This window comes from Notolepis coatsorum (genome assembly GCF_963971535.1).
Source record: "Notolepis coatsorum genome assembly, chromosome: 14".
Lineage (NCBI taxonomy): Eukaryota > Metazoa > Chordata > Actinopteri > Aulopiformes > Paralepididae > Notolepis > Notolepis coatsorum.
Window position 1 is genome coordinate 66,637,470 of NC_140178.1, and position 25,861 is coordinate 66,663,330.

At 42.3% G+C, this 25,861-nt stretch overlaps 1 protein-coding gene across 1 annotated transcript in view; it reads right to left on the bottom strand.

The window, feature by feature from the left end:
- The window catches only part of ccnf (cyclin F), a 48,421-nt gene that overhangs the window by 15,176 nt on the left and 7,384 nt on the right, over positions 1–25,861 (bottom strand). The window contains exons 7-13 of the mRNA XM_084329448.1: positions 23,831–23,935; positions 23,601–23,678; positions 19,900–20,054; positions 18,821–18,985; positions 17,274–17,397; positions 16,808–16,988; positions 15,758–15,845 (exon numbers count right to left, since the gene is read on the bottom strand). Coding sequence (XP_084185574.1) covers positions 15,758–15,845; positions 16,808–16,988; positions 17,274–17,397; positions 18,821–18,985; positions 19,900–20,054; positions 23,601–23,678; positions 23,831–23,935 — 896 coding nt within the window. The remainder of the gene's footprint in view (positions 1–15,757; positions 15,846–16,807; positions 16,989–17,273; positions 17,398–18,820; positions 18,986–19,899; positions 20,055–23,600; positions 23,679–23,830; positions 23,936–25,861) is intronic.

Sequence of the window (25,861 nt, forward strand, 5' to 3'; positions counted from 1 at the left end):
AGAACGCCAGCCCTGATTCCAAACTCTAACCTTAACCAACTTCGAAATAACTTGTGATAAACCAGTGATAAACTAGGCGTTTGGTAGTTTGCTGCTGTTCGAGGTGGAAATGGGCGAGTCACGCGATTGGGCGCACATGTCACATGACCAGAAACGTCAGTGGCCAATCAGATCGCCGTAAATCGTAAATCCGTTAGGATAAGAAATAGACGCGCCCCGGACACACACGCACAGACACTCCCTCCCTCTCCCACTCAGCTCCGGACACACACGCACAGACACTACCTCCCTCTCCCACTCAGCCCTGGTCCAAACATCTCCCACTGTCTTTTCAGAACTCTGCCAGGCTGTCGGCAGCACCTCATGGCTATTTAGCTGCTAGCATGTTGCCCTTTCTAATGACCCAGCTCTGACTATTCCTGAGATCATCAACAGACTGCATAAACAACGTAATCTACTAATCAATAGAATGGTCATTGGTCAGAGTGACACATCATCACTCAGCCCTCTGTATCTCTGCGGTGTCCAACTACTTTCATTATTTTCCTTTTGTTGTTGCTGCGACTGAAAATAAAACGAGCAATTTAAGGAAAGGAGGAACCTCAGTTGCTCTGTTGCCTATACTCAATGTGCCTCTAGTGCTTTCACTGTCTACAACTGCCCTACACTGTAATCATAATAATCTTAACTACTAGGGATGCACCGATATGAACATTTGCGGCCGATACCGATTGTTCAACTAACACAATCGGCCGATACCGATATTTGTGATTTTTTTTTTATATATTTTCTTTAAAAAAAAATAAAAAAAATGTTAAACTTTTTATGAAACTACTGTATATTTGTATGTCTCTAAATGTTTTGATGAATTGAAAATGGAGGACCCTTATGTAAAAAAGCCGAAAGTCTTTTTCTGGTCTTCATCCTCCAGTCTTAGCACTGTTGTTGTATTGAGCTGTACTGTATTGTACCCATTCTGCAATCTGTTAATAAAGTTTTCAATCAATCAGACAAATGTATAGAAAAGCTTTATTATAACCATATAACAAAAAATGATATTGTTTATGAAAATGTTTTAGCCCTATGCTTAGGCATGGCAACAAATAAAATAATAATAATATGAATAAATAAAATATTAAATAAATAAATAGGCTACACGTCTCTCTTTTTGTGTTACAAATTGTGCTCACCGATATGAACATAGGCCTCTTTACTTACTTAAAAAAGGAAACATCAAGAAATATGTTTATGGTATTCCATCATGCCATGTGTGTTTATATATTTTATAATGCTCATGATTATTGCTGAAGTCTGAGTCATACAATACCCACTGGCTTTCATTTTAACAGACTAACTTGACTAAAAAGACTAAAAAGTTTATGAGTTTTAAGAGTTTAAGAGACAGCACTCACTGTATCTCTCTCAAACAAAGCTCCATGCTCTCCAGTAATATCTCCATGATCTGAGTTTGCAATGCATGTGTCGTGTCAGGTACAACAGAACAATTTTGATTGACAGTCGATTCTGCCAATTACGTCACACCGCTTGCACCCACCTCCTGCTGTTCTTACTAGTGATGTGCATCTCCATCACTGAGGCCGATGCGATGCGCATCACGATACGGTGGCAACGATACGATACATTAACGATACATTTGAAGCACCGGGCGATGCGATACGATAACACCCCGTTGAGATACGATTACAATTAGCTTACGATTTGATTCAAACATAATGCGATTCGGGGCGATACGATGCGATTCAACACGATGCAAAATAATGATAACATTTTATGGGTATGGACAGAGGATTTGGTTGTATTCCTTATATGCAAGCTTATATTATTATTAAAAATAAAATTATCTACTGTAAGACAATTTATATAAAAAACCCTTGGGTGCCTAAGAAGACTTTTGCATAGTACTGTGTTTTTCTATCCACTTTAGCTAAAACACACACACACACAATGTATACACACTACTGTGAGACAATAATAATCACACACAAAGGGATAATGGCTTATAGCAGACTTAATGATTTTTATAATATTTCAGATAATTAAAATTAAATGTTTATCATCAACTATCCAATTAGTATTTATATTGTAACGTTTGGCCACTTTAAATCATTTGAACAGTTCTTCTACGCAAGAGAGGACATCGAGAGGTTTTGTTTCAGAATTTTATCATCAATTACTAACGTCCCTCGTATGAAACCCTCCCAACTAGACTCTGTCTGGAGGAGGGATATACCAGACCTGGAAAAATGACTTTGATTGGCAAGGAGCCTGGGGCAAATGGTCCGACTTACATCAAGGAACCCGGATCATCAACAAATCAACCTTAACTATATTCCACAGGACATACTTGACTCCCTATAAGACTGTGCCGAATGGGGCTTAAACAAGATTCCAAATGCACCCAATGTTCAAATGGGGGACGAAGGGACATTTATGCACATGTATTGGGGACTGCTCACCAGTTAAGGCATTCTGGAAAGATGTGGACCCAACAAATATCAAAACTCGTATCTTGGAATATACCTGTACAACCCCTCGGTATTACTATTGAATGATGTTTTTGAGTTTTGCAGTGAATCCACAGCTAAAGAGATTGGTTTTTATCGGGTATCACAGTAGCCAAAAAAGCTGATCGCATCACGCTGGTTTCAACCGGAAAAAAATGTGCCGTAAAGTTTGGTTTCTTACATATCTCGATTTACCATGAAATATCTACAGCAAGAATTCTGGGTCTCAATGAATCCAAAATGTCAATGTGGTTAGAAGTGGTGGAGAGAATAAAAGCTAGCTTATAATGGTAGTGTCTGGTTAGGTGCGAGGGATAGTGGAGGTACTTCTCAGGGTGGGGTCCGGGAGGGGGGGGGTTCGAGCTGGAGCATATGTGTGTGTAGGTTTTTTTAGGATAACAGGTATTAGGGGTATATCTTATATAAGACAACTAACTAAAAATGTGATCTCATTGGATGTGCCCTGACAATTAATGCTTGTATATCTTATCGTGTGTTGTCATGTTTGTTTATATGTTTGTTTAAAAAATAATAAAAAAATAAAATACAAAAAAAAATCATTGAACAGAGAGAGAGAGAGAGAGAGCGTTTTGATGCTCCGTAGCTGAGCAGGATTGCATTTTGTCAACACAGTTGGAACCTGCTGGAGGAAGCGATATAAGGAACCGAATTGCCAATAAATGTGAAGTTATCTTTTAACCTGTTGTCAAGCGTCTTCAATATACACCCCCCCCCCCCCCCCCCCCCCCTCCTCACTAATGGAACTGGTGTTGCAGAGTCACGTTAGTTAGTTAGTTAGACACTGTAGTTTAGCGTTAGCTGAACGGCTAACTGGCGTTAGCCAGAGGCTACTAGCGTTAGCCATGTTGATCAATTCTATTCATGTCTCCTCCTCGACTTCCACTGTTTGTTGTAACTGTGACGTATCTGCTGTGTGCAGTCACAGTGCACTGCTGACAGAAGTGGATGAGAGGAAATTATATGAATGCATCGGTTTTGACCGATGCAAAGACACTACAACAAGATGCATCGCGAGTTCAGCCTGAAATTTAGCCGATGCGGACTTATTCCACCGGTGCACTCGCATCGTGAACGTTTTACGCTGGCGCACCGATGCAAATCGATGAATCGTCACATCACTAGTTCTTACCACCAATCGGCAAGCGCTTATTCGGTTTTTACTTCCGGGAAGTCCGCCATTGATCTACACCACAGAACCACAACAAACTTACCGTAGCTAATAACACTAGCTCCCGGCCGGCCACGAGTAACTACCAAATCAAATCAAATCAAATTTATTTATAAGGCCCGACAACACACGTTAATGTCCCCATGGGCCGTACAGGTCTTCTTTAAACAAGTCAAGAAGAAAACATAACAATAAGTCAAGAACAGAACAAGAACACCATAAGGTCCAAAAAATTTAAGATAAATGCAAATAAATGAAAGAATGCAAGCACTCCCAGACATATCCCACGCGAAGGTAAGGAAAAACTCACTAAAACCTAACAATAGGTGTTTTAGGGCTCCACAGGAGTACCAAACGAGGCATAATGATTTTACTGCAACAAATGTTATAATAAAAGCTTTTCTATACATTTGTCTGATTGAAAACTTTATTAACAGATTGGAGAATGGGTACAATTCAGTATGGGCTCTCTGAGCAAAGAAAGGAAGTGAGAGATATGAATGAGTAATGCTTGCTATAATATGCTGTAACTATATAACGTTAATGCCACAAAACGAATGCCTTTGTTAAATCATAAGTAACTTTGATGCAGTAGCGTGTGTGTGTGTGGGGTTGTGCAGGTCGCTTGACTGAAACTTTTTTCAAAGTTTGAACGTGTGGACCAGATTGACGCAACACAAATTGACGGATATTTATCGGCCACACTGCCTTCGGCAAATGTGAGCTTATCGGCCGGTAGGCCGATGGCAGTCAACAAGGCACTTTATCGGCCGATACCGATACCCGACCGATATATCGGTGCACCCCTATTAACTACCCACCTCACTATATGTTACCCATAGGTTACTCTGTATGATAGCATGTATAACAGTGCTGTAGATACAGCATATATAGACATTATATATCTATATTTATCGCATATATACACATATCCATATCGGTCTGAATATACCTACATTATAATCCTCCTATATACACTTGCATATAAACCAGATATAACTCTGTATGATGGCATGTACAATAATGCTGTACCGTATAGAAAAATGTTAAACAACTTAATTTAATTATGAGGTGGATGCAAGGGAAATTTAACCACCACCAACCCCAGACCCCCAAACAGAGCCACCAGACCCACACAGAGCCACCAACACCAGACCCCCACACAGAGCCACCAACACCAGACCCCCACACAGAGCCACCAGACCCCCACACAGAGCCACCAACACCAGACCCCCACAGAGCCCCACACAGAGCCACCAACACCAGACCCCCACACAGAGCCACCAGACCCCCAAACAGAGCCACCAGACCCCCACACAGAGCCACCAGACCCCCACACAGAGCCACCAGAGCCCCACACAGAGCCACCAACACCAGACCCCCACACAGAGCCACCAGACACCCACACAGAGCCACCAGAGCCCCACACAGAGCCACCAACACCAGACCCCCACACAGAGCCCCACACAGAGCCACCAGACGCCCACAGAGCCACCAACACCAGTAGTACATTTTAAAGTTAAATGCATCAATCTGGTGCACTTTGAGAGCAAAATAAAGAGGCCAGATCTATGGTGAACTTTGCTCAAAACACAAAATCGACTAGACTCGCAGTGCTTCCCAATCCTCTCCTCGAAGCACCCCAGCCGTTCCATGCATTTGTTAAATTCCACCACCAGCACACCTGATTCAACTTAACAAGCCCTTTATTAGTTGAATCAGGTGTGCTGGTGGTGGAATTTAACAAATACATGGAACGGCTGGGGTGTCTCGAGGAGAGGTTTGAGAACCACTAGACTAGAGCATACATTTGAGCCATCAAAGAAAGTAAGCAAAAGTAGTTACCTGTGTTGAACTGGTTTATTTTTTAGAAAATTAAAAAATATACTGGATTACTATTACAGGGATTAAAGCAAAAAAAATCCTGACTGAACTTTTTTTCAGGCCAAGTCATATTCTTATTTTAACCTCCACTGTATTCTTTTTTAAATAGCGTTAGCGTTTTAAGGGAGCCTACTTGTAGAGCCTACTGTCCTGACTGTGACTATATACCCTACTGTATGGCTGGACGGTATGGTCTAAAATTTACATCACATTACATTTACATTTAGTCATTTAGCTGACGCTTTTATCCAAAGCGACTTACAAGTTCTGTACGACAAGCCATCAGGAAGAGCACAACTCTATCATCAGCACTTTGAGAGCAAAATTAAGAGGCTAGATCTATGATGAACGATGTGCTCAAAACACAAAATGTTCTAGACACTGACTAGAGCATACATTTGAGCCATCAAAGAAATTAAGCAAAAGTGGTTACCTGTGTTGAACTAGTTTATTTTTTAGAAAATTAAAAAATATACTGGATTACTATTACGACTACTACCACTGCCAATACTACTGATACATCCCTATTGGCAAACATTATATTTATAATAAAAAATAATAATAATAAAAAAAAAAAAAAAAAAAAAACAATAATATAAATCAAAATATTATACAAATATAATCAAATTGGCGGAAATCCGTCTCAAGACGGAACGCTTTAATGCCTGCTATTACGACTACTACCACTGCCAATACTACTGATACATCCCTATTGGCAAACTTTATACATTTAAAAAATATATATTTTTTTTAATATATAATAGAAATAATATTTTCGGTTCATTATAAAACTGTCTAGGTAATTAATGGGAAACACTGCCCCCACAGAACCACCAACCACAGAGCCAACAACGCCAGACCCCCACAGAGCCACCAACCAGAGTGACCCTCACACATAACCACCAACCCCAGAGTGACCCTCACATAATAGCCATCAGCATTCTTCTGGTAATCGAATGGGTGAATGTGAGGCATAACTTGTAGAGCGCTTTGGATAAAAGCGCTATATAAATGCAGTCCATTTAGCTTCAGTATGATTCTCAGAAATCTATCTTGGACCAATAATTGACCTACAATATGAATATAAAAAGGTATATAATAAGTGTATAAAGCCAGAGCCCAGCAGATGAGTCATGTGGTCAAGCTGCACTCAGAACACAAGAGGCATATTCAGAAGTTCTATTAGCTGAACATGCCCTTCAAGCCTCAGCAATCAAAGATGTGTTTTTCTGCAGGAACTGAAGCCACCTGCGAGGAACTGACAAAAAAAACACAATTACCAACAGAATGAGAATGTCCTCCATTTGTCAGCTGCGGCTGATCAAACGCACAGCAGCAGGAGATTAGCTGCCAAACAAACCACACTGCACACAAAAGGCAATGAAGGATTAGTTGTTCAAAGCTCTAATTAGCAACGCTGACGTATTACCATAGAACCATGACCAAGCTAAGTCGCTGATAAAAATGCTAATTAGGAGTTAGGTCGATGGATATGAACCACTCAAAACGAAAAATAGGGAGGCTGGGGGTTAGTGCTTTGTAGAGGCCAGCAGTGTCATTTCCTTCTGTTATCTGATTCTGAAGGCATTTGTAGAGTGTATTCCATGGTTTGCTTCACGGATAGTGTCAGCTCTTTGGACCTCCTATTGAGCCTTGACAACAGATTCCAAATGTAAATACCATACTTGAAATTAATTCTAGACCTTTTATCTGCTCCTTGTAAATGAAATAATGAGGGAATAACACACACCCAACCATGAAACAGCTGAGCAGCCAATCGTCCAATTACTTTTGGTCCCTTAAAATGGGGGGAACTTGTAATTTCTACACTGTTCATCTGCTTTGGATGTATATACCCTCAAATTAAAGATGCACTTAAAGCACATCTTGATTGTTTAATTTCAAGTCCATTGTGGTGGTGTACAGAGCCAACATTGTGAAAAGGGTCAATGTTAAAATATTTATGGACCCGACAGTGTGTGTGTTAGGGCTGAGCCCAAACGTTCGAACCTTCGTTCGTTACGTTGGCATTCGAATTCTAAATCAATTTTTAATAAGAAAAATTCTTAATTTTTTTCTTCTTCCATTAATTCTGTTTAAACCAATGGGTTTTTTTTTAGGGATGCCCCGATCGATCGGCCACCGATCGTTATCGGCCGATAATCAGTATAAATATGCGATCGGGGAATTCCGATAATTAGTCATATTCGCCGATCGCGGAAACTGATCAAGTGGATATCTCACTCGCTTGTCTCAGACGCACAGGACCTGCAAACTGCTCCTCCTCCCTAGCCCCGCCCGTACCCGTGTAGAGTTTGTAAACACAGAGGCGGACCTCCTCTGCGGAGTCTAGATAGTGCATTCGACCTGAGCTAACGTTAGCTACCTAGCTATCGTTACTGTTTAAACAAAATTACCCAGTCAACTATTCACTTTTAGTAGGCATTGTCTAACGGTATTTAGCCGGCTAGCTACTGATAGCTCCTGATATCAACAAATGCTCCAGCAAGTCTATTAGTCCATGTTGATACCTCCGTTAGCTTGCGTTAGCTTGCGTTAGCTGATGTTAGTTCACTGTTCAAAAAGAAATGTCCCATTGAACTAAATAGTTGTCTTAACGTCATCTAGCCGGCTAGCAGTAGCTACAGATAGCTCCTGATATCAATGTCTTATAACATTGATTGAATGCGTATTCGAGCTGAGGGCTTGCTGAATGTGAAATGACCAAAGCATAACGTTACCAATAGGGTCCCGCTGCAGCGCTGGATAATCCTTTTGAGCTGGAGGCTACTAGAGTACACACAGACAGTGGAGCTGTTTGCAGATAGCGAGCATTTTGACTTGTTGCGTGGTGGCTCGCAGATAATACAAGTACAAGTCTAATTATATAATATCTATATTTTATATATATATAAAAAAAAAACTTTTTATATAAAATAATTTTTAATTTCTTTTTAATCAAAAACTATCGGTATCGGATCGGTATCGGCCGATATGGCTCACGACGATCGGTGATCGGTATCGGTGGCAAAAAACGTGATCGGGGCATCCCTAGTTTTTTTCTTCACAGTTGGAGATAAAGATTAGGCTACACTAATATTATAGTATTAAAAGAAACTGATGAGTTATATTCAGAAATATTAGAATATATAGAATATTAAGAAAGTTGATTTAGTTGGGCTGGGGCTTCTCCCTCAGTGGGTCTGGAAAGTTTGATTTAATAAAAAAAAAACTAAAAAAAAAACTCATTTAATCAGATTAATCACTTTATTCAAATTGAGGATTTAGTTTGAGGATATTTATAATTTTTTTTAAATAAAACCTTTAATTCTTTTTTTTAATTAAAAACTAGGGATGCCCCGATCACGTTTTTTGCCACCGATACCGATTGTCGTGAGCCATATCGGCCAATACCGATCCGATCGTTTTTGATTACAAAAATGTTAACTTTATTTTATATAAATATATATTGTTTTTTAATCAAATATATATATTATATAATTAGACTTGTACTTGTATTATCTGCGAGACATCGCCACCACGCAACAAGCTCCACTGTCTGTGTGTACTCTAGTACAGGGGTTCCCAAACTTTTCAGGCCAGGGCCCAGAAAATAAGGCGTCAGAGAGCCGCGGCCCAATGCACAGTCAGGCTTTTTTTTTTTTTTTTTTTGCCAGGTAACCGATTTTTTAAGCCAAATATCACTTCAATCCTATTAAGTTAGTTCAAGTTAGTTATTCATTTATATGTGCTATTTATGAGTGGGCTAACTTGTTGCAAAATAATAATTATAATAATAATAGCCTCATTAAAATACTATTGTTGCTTCGGTTGTTTTCAGCGTTTTATGTGCATAATCTGTTATTTAGTTTGAAATGTTCGTTGAAATAAGTAGATTTTTCGTTTTTGTTTATTTATTAAGTTAATATAAAACCATATAGTCACATTTTAGAATACAATAGAATAGAATTTTAGAATACAACTAGAAACACTGTCCTGGCCTGCTTCTAAGTTCAGTGGCCTGACAAAAAAAAAAAAAAAAAATTAATTTTTTTAAAATCATCTCACGGCCCACCCGTGGCTGCTCGCGGCCCACCTTTGGGTCGCAACCCCGACTTTGGAAACCACTGCTCTAGTACAGTGTTTCTCAACTGGTGGGTCGCGACCCAAAAGTGGGTCGCGGGCCATTTTGAGTGGGTCGCGGATGTGTGTGTAAAAAAGAAAGAAAAAAAAAAAAAAAGTGAAAGTGGCTTCTCGGCTCTGGTCCAACTGAAGACAAAGCAGAGGAACATATTGGACATTGAGCATGACCTCAGAGTTGCTTTGTCTACCAGACTCTTGTCAGGAGCAAACAACATCCCCAGTTATCCCATTAGTTCCCTGGGATGTTAAGCTAAGAAGTCTGCTAAGAAGCATATATTATTTATTATTATTATTATTTTATTTCATTGTGTTTTTAGCCCTAGTTGCACTTTTGTTGCAACCCCAGTTATCCCATTAGTTTCCCCAAACGTAGGTCTGTTATGTTAAGCTAAGAAATCTGCTAAGAAGCATATATTATCTATTATTATTGAATTGCATTGGGTTTTTAGCCCTAGTTGCACTTTTGTTGCACTGTTTATTTCATGTTTTTAACAGTGCATGAAATATTGTGTATTACTGCAATTTTTTTGTTGTTGAAATAAATCAGTGGTTAAAAAATGTGCGTTGCGACTTAATGACTAAGGAAAATGTTGGGTCCCGAGGCTAGACCAGTTGAGAAGCACTGCTCTAGTAGCCTCCAGCTACGGCCAGGATTCTCCGAAGCTGCAGCTGGACCTATACTCGAGTAGGCTCGAGCTACGGCCAGGATTCTCCTGCGCTGCAGCTGGACCTATTGGTATAACGTTACTGTGTTCAGCAAGCCCTCAGCTCGAATACGCATCGAATCAGTGTTATAAGACATTGATATCAGGAGCTATCTGTAGCTACCGCTAGCCGGATATATAACGTTAATACAACGCCTCAGTGAATTATTTAGTTCAATGGGACATTTCGTTTTGAACAGTGAACTAACTTGCGCTAACGTGAGCTAGCTGAGGTATCATACACGTCTCTACTAGACTTGCTGGAGCGTTTGTTGATGTCAGGAGCTATCGGTAGCTGGCCGGCTAGATACCGTTCGGTTAGACAATGCCTCATCATGTATTAAACTAAAAGTGAATAGTTGACTGGGTCATTTTGTAACGGTAGCTAAGCTAACGTTAGCTCAGGGAGACGCCGTCCTCCCGTGTCCCGTCTCACTAGACTAGACCCGTGCTGGAGGGATGAGCAGACGCCGCACCACCCGGTGTCTGAGACAGAACTCAGCGACAGCGAGTGAGATCGGTTTTGACGATCGGCGAAAATAAAGCATTATCACTGATCAGATATTTATACTGATTTATCGGCCGATAACGATCGGTGGCCGATCGATCGGGGCATCCCTATTAAAAACTAAGGTTCGAACGTTCGTTCGAAAAACCCTGACGAAGTTCGAATCCCAAAAACAGGTTTAGGGCTGGACGGTATGGTCTAAAATGTATATCACTGTATAATTTGAAGCATAGACGGTAACGGTATATATCGCGGTATATTAATTTATCTTAAAATGGCTAACATTAGCCCGTTGCTGCGCTAAAGCAAGTCTCCTCTCAGCCTCCTTAGCCAAATTGAAATGCCCAAACTATATGACAAGGTCCGTGAGCAGGTGGAGAAAAACTCAGTACAATTAAACACTATGCAACGACCACGGCAAACGTTGAGTGAATCGTCAAGAAACGTTAACGTCATTGCTACTGCTGTGACTAGCTGCTCTAGTCTACCGGTCACAAGGTATGAAGGTATAATCAAAATTAGGGATGCACGATATTGATTTTTTGGCACCGATATCGATAACTTTATGCTCCTCAAGCCGATAACCGATATTTATTGTATTATTAAAAAAATATTTTGATCAAATATTTTTATTTTATTTTCAACATGAAACAAAACATATCACAATACAATAATAATACGTCAAATGTATATACTCTCTTTTCTGGACTCTTTTCGTATCACAAACAGTACTGTATTTGCAAATCTGGTATGTCATGTATAGATGTAGGCAGTACTGTCTATCTGTATGTCATGCATGTCATTATGTTATGATGAATTGTAAATGGGGGACCCTGATGTAAACAAGACGAAAGTCTTTCTCTGGTCTGCATCCCCTTAACAATTGTATGTATTGAGCTGTACTGTATTGTACCCATTCTGCAATCGGTTAATAAACTTTTAACCAGACAACAGAAACAAAAGCCAAGACAACAGTTGACTGATAAAGTGACTATATTTATTTTTCCAAATGAAAATTCACAATCCGTCAACAACTTATAATACATCCAACCTAAGACGCTCAAAGCTTTTTTTTCAAAGCTGTCCGCCTTGAAAGAAAGGCTTTGAGTGGACACATAGCCTAGCAGGTCGCCTGCGGCATCACCACCGCTGGTATACGACGGCGCGAGCACGCTTGTACCCATTGACGAGTCGTTTGCTAAATTAAATAAGTTTGACAGAAATGACCCAAGGGCTCAAGCCGCTAGCTTTTAAGCAGTCCTTGGTGGTGCAAATTAGCCTGGCTACTACGGAGCAATAAGTGACTGCGTATTCAACCAAAGGTTGCATCACAGCCATGAAAGGGGCTAGCTTTGCTTAGCTCCCCGCGTCGTTGCAGGCTTTTAAGTTAACACAACACACCATCGCAGCAGTGGTGATGCCGCAGGTGACCTGCTAGGTTGGATGTATCACAAGCCGCTGCACTTTTCCCTCCTCGTGGAACTTTTCCATTGCATTTATTACAAATAGCAAGCGAACTTTTCCCCTCTGAAACAATCCCCACTAGCGTCGCCATCTTTGTTTACAACGCGCTGCTTTCAAGAAACGTACTACGTGGCTACGTCACAGCTAAGAAAGGGAGCGCTGGATTTGTGTAAAACGCCCTGTTCCTAAACCACACACTATCAGTGGTACCACAGTACTGGCAAAACGGGAGGAGCGGACAGTCAAAACAAACGCACTTCATCCAAATTCACCCACACCGCATTTTTTTTACCAAAAAATATATTATATTATCGGAGCTATTAATAACGTTATCGAGTTTATCGGGATGATGTCATAATTGCTGATATCGGCCCGATAATTATCGTGCATCCCTAATCAAAATCCATACCGTAGCGCAAATTCATACCGTTTATACCGTCCACCCCTACCCTACTGTTGTGGTTGTTGTGCCAGGCAGGGAGGCTGTCTGCTGGAGAGCGTGAATGCAAGTCTTTGTGGCTAGCTTCTGATTGATGGCGAGCTAGCACCCTTTTCCCATTACTTTGAACCATGAACTAAAAGGCTTGTTATCATACAAACAAGGGACTAAAGACGTTTCGCACTTATGCCACAACAATGTGGAACGCCCTACCCACAGCTGTAAAAAATGTGAATCCTCAGTGTTTCCCACAGGATTTAGTGAGACTGGTGGTGGGTAAACCTCGGGCCCTCTAGGCATCAATCTGGTGCACTTTGAGAGCAAAATTAAGAGGCTAGATCTATGATGAACGATGTGCTCAAAACACAAAATGTTCTAGACACTAGAGCAGTGGTTCTCAAACTGTGGTACGTTGTGGTAGGTTTTAGCGCGATGTGGGCATTCCAGAATGGCGAGGATGCAAAGCATGTTAGACCATTGGACTTGTTGCAGAGTTTACATTACACATAGAAACTGCGCGACTCGCGAGAGAAGTTGTCACACAGCCTTCAAACGCAGGGCGGAAGAGCTAGTTTGCTTCTGTGTTTATTATGAAATGACAATTGCGTGTCGACACGCCCACTGCGCGAAGCCTCTGTGATCCTAAATAACTTTTTCCAGTTCGCACATATCTATTATCTATGACTAATTCTATCTATTTTTAGGGGCAAATACGAGTGAAATTGTCGCGCTGTGGTTACATGACGTCATTGCTATTTTAGAGCTGCTCTACCGGTTACAAGGTAATAGTCAAAATCCATACCGTAGAGCATATTCATACCGTTTATACCGTCCACCCCTACTTCGGGCCTTTGTGTGTGTGTGTGTGTGTGTGTGTGCAGTCTTAGGGTGCTTTCACACCAGAGCTGTTTGGTCCGGACTATCGGACCAGAGTTCGTTTTCTCGGATAGTCCGCTTTTTTTGGGGTGGTGTGAATGCTCAGTCGAACTCTGGTGCGGACCAAACACGCAAACTCTGGTCCGCCTGAAAACGTAGGTCTTGGTTCGCTTCATCGGACCAAACGCGGACCAAATATAGGAAGTGAGTCACCTCTCACGAGCAGAGTGCTAAATTACTACCTAACCAATCAGATCTGCGATATGAGGTAGCGTCACGAGCAGAGTAATGTGTGTGGACAAGAGGCGGGTTGCTACGTTTACTGTAGTAGGGAGGGGCTTTAGACCCATGTTTTTTTTTTGCTTCGAAAAGAGGGACATCCTCTCAATATGCGGGACGCGGGACATTCGGTCAAATGGTGGGACAGTACAACGAAAAGCGGGACACCTGGTCACCCTACCACAGACTGAAAATTGTGACGGCTCCGCTGATCTGGAGTCAGACAGGGCTCGCAGTCACACACACGCGCGCGCGCTCGCACACACACGCGTTAGGGCTCGCAGCCAGTCACACACACACATTTTCACTCTATTGTGTCCAATAGACGAGTGCCCTTTTCGACCGTGTGACATTGTTCAGAAAGTTTAGTGCGCTTGACAAATTGCAATGTGAACGCAGACGAACAAAATGAAGAATGCAACAATGTTGCAACTTCACCCCCCGAACCGCACCGAGTCCACCAAAACTATATGTGAAAGCGCCCATAGGCCTTGTCCAGACTAAAACGATTTTGATCTTTTTCGTTTAGTTTATTTAAAAAAAAGGTTTCGGTAAAAATGAAACGTCTCAAGATAATAAGTGTGTGCCACAAATGTACAAAATAAATGTCTTTCCTGTTTTAGACGTCGCCCGACCGGAAGTGTTATAGTGTCTGTTGCTAGCAGCTTAACTTGTGTCGGCCGGTTCTGTGCTTTTCGAGCTAATGTAACATTAGTTTCCAAAGGAGAGGAGAAAGACCGCGGCTCACATGCAGCTCAAACTACCTGTTGGAATAAATTAATTGATTGATGTTTAACTTGTCCCTGTGTGTGTCCAGTCATTTCGACTAGCAAACGTTGTCTGTATTTAACGTTACCTCAGGATACTACTGTCTATTGTATTTAGTTGGTTAGCTATTTAGCTAATGTGGATAGCATTTTGAATAGCATCAATGCTAGGTGGCTGGCTACAGCTTTATTTACTAAATTATGGATTTTTAATCATCAAGGTAAGAGAGGATTTGTCATGATCAACTGAAGGCGTATGCTATCGAACAATAATGCTTGGCTACTATTTGGGTTTAACTTTTCAGAAAAAGGCCAGCTATGTGACGCTAATCTCTAGTTAGTATCGTGTATTGCATCACAGTAGCCGCCCGATCAAGCTCAATAGCTTCTGTAACACGAACGCAACTACTCTGATGCCATTGTTGTTTAATAATAACTCCCAGTGTTTAATAAACACTTCTAGCCAGGACATATAAGACGTATATGTATCATGTTTCTTTTTTTGTCTGGGTTTGCATGCGGATTAAGGGAGATGTCAATCTGTTGTCGACGGTGGTAGTACAGGCGCAGTACATTTAGCTGTAAAAGCCTGATCAAGCTCAATAGCTTCTGTAACACAAACGCAACTACTGATGTTTTCACACGCGGGGTAAGGGAGAGGTGGGCAATCGCGTCATCGGTTCAGGAGAAGACACGTTTCGCTTGTAAAGATGGTGACGCAGAATTGCGCACTCTGAAAGCTGGTCTCAGAAAGTAGCGTCTTCAGGCTCCCAGAACGCAGTTCCGTGTGGATGAAAGGTAAATACGATCAAATACTTTGCCTGATACGACCGAAATCTTTTTAGTCTGGACAAGGCCTTAGTACAAGTGTGAACATGACTGCCGGTACAACAGAGCAAGACGGATATCGGGAGCCGATTGTTTGCTAGGATCCCGGTCCAGCCGGAGCGGGTAGCAAAGCACTGTGAGGGAGGCTCACCATTTGATGTAGAGCAGCAGGGTGAAGGGCACGAGGTCTTCTTTGGAGAAGCCTGTATAGTCAGCCAGCTGGCTGGGCCAGATTGGAGCTGCAGAGAGCGAGAGCGAGAGAAAGAGAGGTGAGGCAGGGATCAAAGCAGTCGTACTCCACAGGAGAGGTTGAGAGAGAAAAACATTTTCCAAACACCTGATTGCCAGACCAATATGTTGAACTGGTACATCTCATGAGGCCATTTTAAACACATACGAGGTTCATTTTCTCGTCACTGATTTCTCCATTAACCTTCTTTTATTTATATATATATATATATATATAAAATAAATACAATACAAAATAAAATAAAAGTGTATAAAAGAGATATACAGCAGTAGGGCTGGGCGATATGGCCTAAATATGATATCACGATATTTTCTGACCTTTCGGCGATACACGATACACATCACAATGTTTTTCTTATGTAAAAAAGCCGAAAGTCTTTTTCTGGTCTTCATCCTCCTGTACTGTATTGTACCCATTCTGCAACCTTTTAATACAGTTTTCATTCATTCATTCTGACGGAAACATAATCATTTTGATTGACAGTCGAGTCTGCCAATGACGTCACACCGCTTGCACCCGCCCTGCTGTTCTTAGCACCAATCGGCAAGCGTTATTAGTTTTTGACTTCCTGAATGTCCCGTGTGCTGAACATCAACAAAGCTACTAACGTTAGCTCCCCGCGGCCGTCGAGTAGGAGACCAGTGCTTCACAGGATGACTAAATGAGGCATAATGATTTTACTTCAACGAATGTTATAATAAAAGCCTTTCCATACATCTGTCTGATTGAAAACTTTATTAACAGACCGTGGAATGGGCATATCTCAGCACAGGCTGAGATATGAACGAGTAACGTGTGGACAGATTGACGCGACACAATCCTCTTGGGCAAAACATCACGATATCCACGATACGTTGAAAAAGTGTATCGTTAATGAACTGTACCCGATATTTATATAATATCGTCATATAGCCCAGCCCTATACAGCAGACAGTGGTTGTTATTCAGTACCGTAGTGGTGCAGTGCCCGTGTGAGCAGCAGGGTGGCGCAGGCCATCCTGGCAGGTGGCGGGATGGTGAGGGTGGAGTAGAGCAGAGACAGCTCACTGATGTAACTGAACAGATGAGCAGTCCGCCTCTCCAGGGGCAGCAGGGACAGCAGAACCTCGCCGTAGTCCAGCAACGTGGGAGTCTGAGGGGAGAGACCAGAAAGACTTTATTGTGTGCATTTTCGTTATGTGCAGTGCGCGTTTAAACCCTTTCACTACCACATTACAGAAGGTTAACCCTTTCACTACCACACTAGATGGTTAACCGTCTGTAGTGTGGTAGTGAAAGGGTTAACCCTTTGGTAGTGTGGTAGGGAAAGGGTTAAAGACAGCCAATCAAACAGTGGGATATTGGGGAACATAAATGGATGATACTGATGGTTTGGAAAAGGCCCTTTGGGCTCAGATCTTTCCGTGCGTGAACTCACCCTGATCTTCCCCCCGAGCACAGAGACCACCTCTCCCATCATGCGCACCAGGTCCTCGTATTTATATGTATTGTCTGTGAGCCAGACGGCCTCGCGGATGGTCAGGATATCTTTACTGATGTAGCTGTGAGGAGCGGAGTACATATACACACAGTCAGAAACCAGAGCAAAAACCTTTTTCTCAATACAGAGAGCATTTTGTTTTATACTTCTCAAACGATTTAACAGCATGTTACAAAACAAATAAGACATCCAATTTATTTCCCCTTCAGCTCACTCCACCACCACCCCCCTCCACCGATCGCAACCCTAACATTAACGCTCTCATTATCTGATAATGTAATGATGGCAATAACAACTGTTACCGTTACTATATTATAATAGCTAGAGGGCGTTTTTACAGAACAGAGCACAAATACAGAACACCGCAAAACTAGAGCTGCTACTCACGATCATTGAGTAAATGGTAATTGGCTGCTTTTTTATATATCGCTTTTATCCAAAGCGCTTTACAATTTGTTACTCACATTTTACCCATTCACTCACACATTCACACACCGACAGCGGAGGCAACCATGCAAGGTGCCAACCTGCTCATCGGGAGCAATTAGAGGTTAAGTGTCTTGCTCAAGGACACATCGACACGCTGCCCAGGAGGAGCGGGGATCGAACCGGGAACCTCCGGATTGCCAGACGACTGCTCTACCTCCCGAGCCATTAAGTAATATCATTCAACGATTATTGTACATTTTCATACCCACAACAACAGAACATTACATTTGCATTACATTTTTCCCATGAACGTGCTCTGAAATAGAGATAAAGCAGCACTTTAACAAAGTTATTTTTAGAGCCTTTGTTTAACAATCATCTTAGTGCTTCTGAATGAAACAATTATTTATTATATGTATTATATTATTATAAATTTATTTTGTATTTCCATCAGACTAGATGCTTTGGAACATACAGCCACCACCAGTGCCTCACCGTGTGCAGACATACAGCCACCACCAGTGTCTCACCGTGTGCAGACATACAGCCACCACCAGTGTCTCACCGTGTGCAGACATACAGCCACCACCAGTGTCTCACCGTGTGCAGACATACAGCCACCACCAGTGCCTCACCGTGTGCAGACATACAGCCACCACCAGTGTCTCACCGTGTGCAGACATACAGCCACCACCAGTGCCTCACCGTGTGCAGACATACAGCCACCACCAGTGCCTCACCGTGTGCAGACATACAGCCACCACCAGTGTCTCACCGTGTGCAGACATACAGCCACCACCAGTGCCTCACCGTGTGCAGACATACAGCCACCACCAGTGCCTCACCGTGTGCAGACATACAGCCACCACCAGTGCCTCACCGTGTGCAGACATACAGCCACCACCAGTGCCTCACCGTGTGCAGACATACAGCCACCACCAGTGCCTCACCGTGTGCAGACATACAGCCACCACCAGTGCCTCACCGTGTGCAGACATACAGCCACCACCAGTGTCTCACTGTGTGCAGACATACAGCCACCACCAGTGCCTCACCGTGTGCAGATGACCATGCAGGCGATGCCCAGCAGCTGGAGGCGGGCCTTGGGGACGCAGCGCTGGGACAGGTAACGGTCCACACACCCCACAGTCACATGCAGTGTCAGGCTGGAGAAGTCCTTCATGGTGGTCACTTCTACCAGCCAGTCCACCAGGATGTACCTTAGAGAGAAGGGAAAAGATGGGATGAAATTATGGCAAGAGCAGAGTAGTGCGAGTGAGTGGTAATGAAAACGATGGGAGCAAGAGACAGAGAAAGAGAGACAGAAAGAGAAACAGATGGAGAGTAGGGGAAAAGGTGTGATGAAGAGATGGCAAGAGCAGGTAATGTAAGGGAGTGATAATGGGAATGATCTCTTTACCTATTCCTACTTATAATTGTACTATATCTATTGTGCTATATTTGATTTAGTTTATATCTCATATAATTATATTCAACCTCTTATATACAGTTGTACAGCCCTGGCCTATATTTTATTTCATAATTATATTATTCTATTGTGCTTCTAAGCGCATATTTCATTTTATTTTACTCCACCACTTTATTGTATTATCTGTCTGTCCGCTAATGTCGCACCAATAACGTCCAAAGCAAATTCCTTGTATGTGAAAAGTATACTTGGTAATAAAGACCTTTCTGATTCTGATAATGGAGCAAGAGACAGAGACATGGGTGAAGGGAAGGTAGCATTTGATCGCAGACATCTTGGACTGGTGAACATGATTGTAATAAAATAACAGGTGATGATCATTAAACGACATCCGTGGCCATATCGTATGGCAAAAAAAAAAAAAAAAAAACATGAGAATACTATGAACTGTGAATAAACTGATGGAATTTCTTCCTTATTGAGAACAAGTCCCACTCTGTTCTCCTGTGGTTATCGGCTGACAACATTGTGGACTTCTCCTGATGTCATTAGTGAAAGCTGAAATGCAATGGTAAAAAAAAACACTGAGTCATCAGTCATCGTCACTGCGATCCCCGAAGGAAAGCTAATTAGTATAGAGAAGATAAATCTACTAAACGGACCGGGGTGACGCATAGTCGCACTAGGGGGAGATCACAGCTTTACCTCATGGTGTCCTTGATGCCTCGTCGGAGGAGCTCTCCGGGACAATTCTGTGGGGCCGGGAGAGCGGAGCGAAACACCTGAGCCACCAGGTCGGTGCAGGCCCGCCCCTCCAGACCCAGGGGGTTCCCACTGCTGCACACCTTGGCCAGGGACACCTGGGGGAAAGGAAAGAGGGGGGTAAATATGTTGGATAAATTGAAAGGCAAAGTGTCTAATGGTGTACCGGGTCAGAGTAATGATTACTGTTCAGGTTGATTCATTACACTAGATTTGATTGAGAGCACGACCCTGTAATCATATCTACAAAACCACAGGATTCACCCCGACTGCAGCAACAGATCCTTCATTGCGAATGAGATAACTCAGTTTTTCAGAGGAAAAATCCAATTGATTTTGGTGACCCCATGACCTGACCTCTAGCCCCACCATCAGGCCAAACGTCGTCTGTAACCGTTTGTCGTACAGTCACAAATTATACTCATAGATGCGGCTCCTCATGCAAAACAGATATCCCGTAAGACCAAATCTGTCATGTTGGATTTCCTGCCATTTTGAAAAATCACTTTTTCAATCTATGACTGCCAGATCCTTGCACCGACTACCACAAAGATGCAATAAGATATTCCTTTATTGATCTCCTTGGAGGACAAAAATATATGTTTGGCCTGTGAAGTGTTGAGTAATTTTTACTCATGGTGGTGCTATTCTGAAAAACTAGACGTTTGTGATATCCCACTGATGTCGTCAATATGTATTTAGATTATTTTGGCTATACTGTATGGCCCCCAGATCCAATAGAATCTTCAAAAAACATGCGTTACTTGTGGGTGATGTCAAAAGACGATAAGGCTGAGCCTGAACGTTCGTTCGTTACGCTGGCATTTGGATTTTAATGAATGGGTTCGAACGTTCGGGGGGGGGGGGGGGGGGGGGGAATCAGACACGCGACCGGGGAGGTGGGGATGCTAGAGCGGGTTACACACAACACAGCAGTGCTCAAGCACCATGCCCATTTACACCATGCCCAAAAGATCCACCGTTTCCAACAACCTAACTCTGAAGTACGGGGCCGTGCGGGAGAAAGAAAGAAACAAAATAACTGGAGATAAAACATTCTGGAGTAAACATCGCGCAACGCCTGGGTGAAGTGGCTGGCGTGTATGGCATACCCAACTAAAAGTGAGTGCGTTATATGATATTACCGGTATGTTTGACTGCTTTATTGACTGACCCTTTATTTTCTTCTGAGTGCTTTGTTTACATGAACAGCCACCACTGTAAACAAAACAAAAATTCACCGATAGACTATGCAATGCCGCACCCCGTAAAATCTATAATAATAAAATGTATTAATACAAATAAAAAAACGTTAGAAAAAACCCTGGCGAACGTTTGAACCCTAAAAACAGGGTTTGGGGACAGCCTTAAAATACGACACAGCATGAGTCTAGTTCAGGGGTGGCCAACCAGTCAGAGACTAAGAGCCACAAAAATTACTGTGGTACCACAAAGAGCCACACCATATACCAGTGTTTCTCAACCTTTTTTTTCAGTCACGGCACCCTTCATGTGTTTATAGGTCTCACCCTCTGGCCTCTGAAGTTGCTAATGTCTTTTTTATTTGGGCCTCACAGGGTTAACCTCTTAAGCCCGAGATATACAGTAAAAGTGTATATTTTCAGCATTACGTTTGTTTACCAATTATTTTAACTGTTATTAGTTAAATATAAGATTATAGAAATCTCAGGGCATTGAGTCGGAAACCGGCGCATATTGACAGGAGGAAGTGGCACAGCCAAAAGTGAGTGTAGCCTTTTGAAGGAAGAGACTCTGGGCTTTCGAATTTCGAAAAACTACCCTACCCAGCTCACACCAGCCCCTGTCAATCATCTGACTTCTGGATTTACTTTTTTATTTCTCTTATTTTTTGGGATCGTCTCCCACAAACCTGAACGTTATTGCCATAAAACAGAACATGTGAACGTCTTGCAAAAAACTGTGTTGCAATACGATGAAAAATGGTGGAGAAATTTACATTATAAAAAAGATGGCAGAATTCAGTACTGTATCTACAAAACCTTCTGTTTTTTTTTTAATCTTTTCCCCCCTCCTTTTTTCTCCCATCACAATGTTAGTCGTTATGCCAATTCCCAATCCCCTTCATGGTCGCTGCACACTTACCCCCACAGTCGGTCTGGGAGAGTGGAGGCTATCACGTGCTTCCTCCGACACACGTCTAGCCAATCAACCGCTTCTTTTCACCTGGCAGCGCGGACTCTCACTGAGAGGGTGTAACGTGTGGAAGGATCACACTACCCCCCTTAGATCCTATCCGTGCTGAGCAGGCGACCCGACCGAACTGTAGGAGTTGCTGTTTACAACGACCCGGACCCACCCGCCAGCTTTCCCACCCTCTAATACTGCCAATTGTATTAGTGTGAACGGCCAGCCAAGCTGGGGACAACGCCGGGAGCTGGATTCGAACAGGCGAATCCAGCGTTGGTGACGAACGCAATCTCCGCTACGCCACCTGACCGCCTTCAAAACCTTCTGTTTAATCATCTTCCCTTTATTCATTTGCTTAGATTTATATATAGAATTGATATTCTCGTTTGGTTCATTATAATTTACTCAAGCCTAGTAACAGACAACACTATTTCTGATCCATATATGTCCCTAGATTCAGATACCAAGAACATGCAAATGGACAATTAAAAAAAAATTAAAGGTTTATTCTACGTCCTTATGGAATGAGTGACATAAAAAAATGTATAATACATTTACATTTAGTCATTTAGCTGACGCTTTTATGACAGTACGTTTTTTTTCTTCTTTTTTCAGATAATGGATAATAATAATTTATGGATGGAAGAGCCGCACATTGACGGGCTGCGAGCCGCGGGTTGGCCACCCCTGGTCTAGTTATTCAGTGGTATATTCTCATAGGAGCCTCCTATAATGTGAATGAGTCATCCTCTTCTCTGTGATTTCCAACGCAGTGTGTCTGGGTCAAGGCTTCAGACAGTGTGTCTGGAATGGAACCAGGAATGGAAATGGAGAGATGAAAGGTGGGAATAGAAACAGTCTCTGAACGAACTGACTGACACTTCCCAGCCTTTAAAAAACATAATGATGAATGGCAGGGAAGACTCAATGTTATGCAGACAGAGATTCAACTCTACACAAACTAAATTGTCAAAAGTTCAAAACGTAAAAAATACACAAGGGGGCATACAATTTACTGACACTCAAACCAATGGGACAAGAGTAAGACATCACCCCCCACCCTCATCCACCGGCTCCCAGTCAAGTTCCGCATCTCCTTCAAACTCCTGCTCCTCACCTACAAGTCCCTCCATCCTCTCGCCCCCCGATACCTGTCTGATCTCCTCCACCAGCACACTCCATCCCGGAACCTACGATCCTCTTATCCGAGTCTCCTCTCCATCCCTCGCACCAGGTTGTGGACTTTCGGTGACAGAGCCTTCAGTGTGGCGTCCCCTACCCTCTGGAACTCTCTCCCCCCGAAATCCGCAACGCCCCAACCCTGGACACCTTCATTATCCCTCTACCTGACCCCCTCCTTTTCCCCTATTACCCCTTTTCCCTAGCCCTCTTGACTGTGAAGCGACCGTGGGTTTCTTGAAATGAGTTATAATATTTTTTATTTATTATTATTAAGACGATAGCACCACACACACCTGTGCCTCCCAGCATCCTTTGGCAGCATAGTCCCTGAGGGTTCTGACGCACTGGAGGTACCTGCCAGGGTCTGCCATCTGGAAAACAAGAGCCCAGAGTATCACTTCATGAGTCCAACACCTGGCTTCATTTATCAGCCAATATACCGTATTGTGCCGAATAGAAGTAAAAAAGGATACAAAATATGAGCCAGCCAATAGTGTAGAAGGGAAGACCGAAAGAGACTTACAGAAGCTTTACGTTTGAGCTCCCAGAGCATGTAAGAGCTCTGCAGACAACCGGCCTGAGACGACTCTTCCAGCATGGGCATGGCCTCCGAGCGCTTCTCCTCATCCTGGAGAACACACACAGGATTAATAACAGACGGGACAAATATTATTCACCCAATAGAACTCTATTGTCTTCCTTGGTTCTCAAATTAAATAATATGCCACGTGTTCAGGGGACACTCCTTTGACTGAAAACGAATAACGGCTGTTACGTCTAAAGGTATGCTTAACAACGTGTGGGTGTGTAAGGATCATGAAAATATAACAATTTATCTTGTGGGGCAACAGTGGATAAGGAGGTAGAGCGGTCGTCTGGTAATCAGAAGGTTACCGGTTAAATTCCGACTCCTCCCGGGCAGTGTGTCTGAGTGTCCTTGAGCAAGACACCTTGCATGGTTGCCTCCGCTGTCGGTGTGCGAGTGAATGAGAGCAGGGAGCGAAATTACCGTACTTTTCGGACTATAAGCCGCGGCTTTTTCCCCCATTTTTCGACCCTGCGGCTTATATAACGGTGCGGCTTATATGTGACTCGCCGTGACCAAACCCGAAAATGTAAAAATCTAAATATTGCTTTTTTGACTGCATTGAAATGTTATTTATCTGTTCCCTTATTTGCTAAACTTAATACAACTTGTAAATGAGTTAATTCTTGTTATTTGTCCAACAGTATTGTGTCCCAATGCTAATTACATATGGTAATTAAACATTAAAACACCTGCGGCTTATAGTCCAGTGCGGCTTATATATGTATACATCATTCAATTTAGCTGCTGCGGCTTATAGTCAGGTGCGGCTTATAGTGCGAAAAGTACGGTAACTTTTTGACTCACCGGCCAGTGGCGGGTAGATGGGAAGAATCTACCCGCCAAGCATATTTCTTACCTGGCAAATTTTTTTTGATAAAAAAAAAATATATATATATTTTATATAAAAACATTTTTTTTTAATAAAATATATATTATATAATCATACTTGTAGTTGTATTATCTGCGAGACATCGCCACCACGCAATAAGTCAAAATGCTCGCTATCTGCAAACAGCTCCACTGTCTGTGTGTACTCTAGTACAGGGGTTCTCAACCTTTCTGCTGCCAAGGCACCCCTGTGTTCAATAAAATATTCCAGGGCACCCCTACATACGATAAAGACTTTCCCGGTCCTGTCTTTTTTGCTACAATGATGATACAATGACTCTTTATTTGCCGTGCTGTCGTTGATATGTTTTGTTGTTTGTTTGTCTTTGTTGCTTGTTGGTGAATCTGCAAATATGAATTGCCCCACGCGGGATCAATAAAGTTGTCTGAATCTGAATCTGATGACAAAAGTTTTTTTTTTTAAATACAGAAAAGGATCACTAAAGTGCTATCTGTTGCAGCTGCACTGTTCTCCATAAAAATAGCATATTTGGATACGTTTGACAATTTCTCAAAAACAGAAAATCATGTATTTTTTTTAAATACAGAAAAGGATCACCAAGTTACCATTTCTCAAAAAATATAAATAAATACAGAAAATAAGCACTTGTTCACTCAGTGGACATTTCTAGCTCAATGCGAGGTCCGCTGCTGCTGGCTAATAATACGGTCAATACGTGGGGAGATCTTTGACAAGGCAACACGCATGTCATCATCAAGGCTCAACTTGGCCCTATATTTTGTTTTCAGAGCTGTCATGGATGAAAAGCCAGCTTCACACAGATATGTGGGGCTGAATGGTATCAACACCTTAACTGCAGCATCATGAGATACTGGGTACTCAGCACCACACTCTGAAACTAGCTCTCCAGGTGGTATCAGATGAGATTTCAATGAGTTCTTCCAAGAGTTTGGATGGAGATGTGTCAGGAAGCTTTGTCTCAATGTTGTCTGTAAAGGTTTTTTTTATCCAGAGTAACTTGGTGATCCTTTTCTGTGTTTTATTAAATAATGATTTTCAGATTTTTAGAAATGGTCAAACTTATCCAAATATGGTATTTTCATGGAAAACAGTGC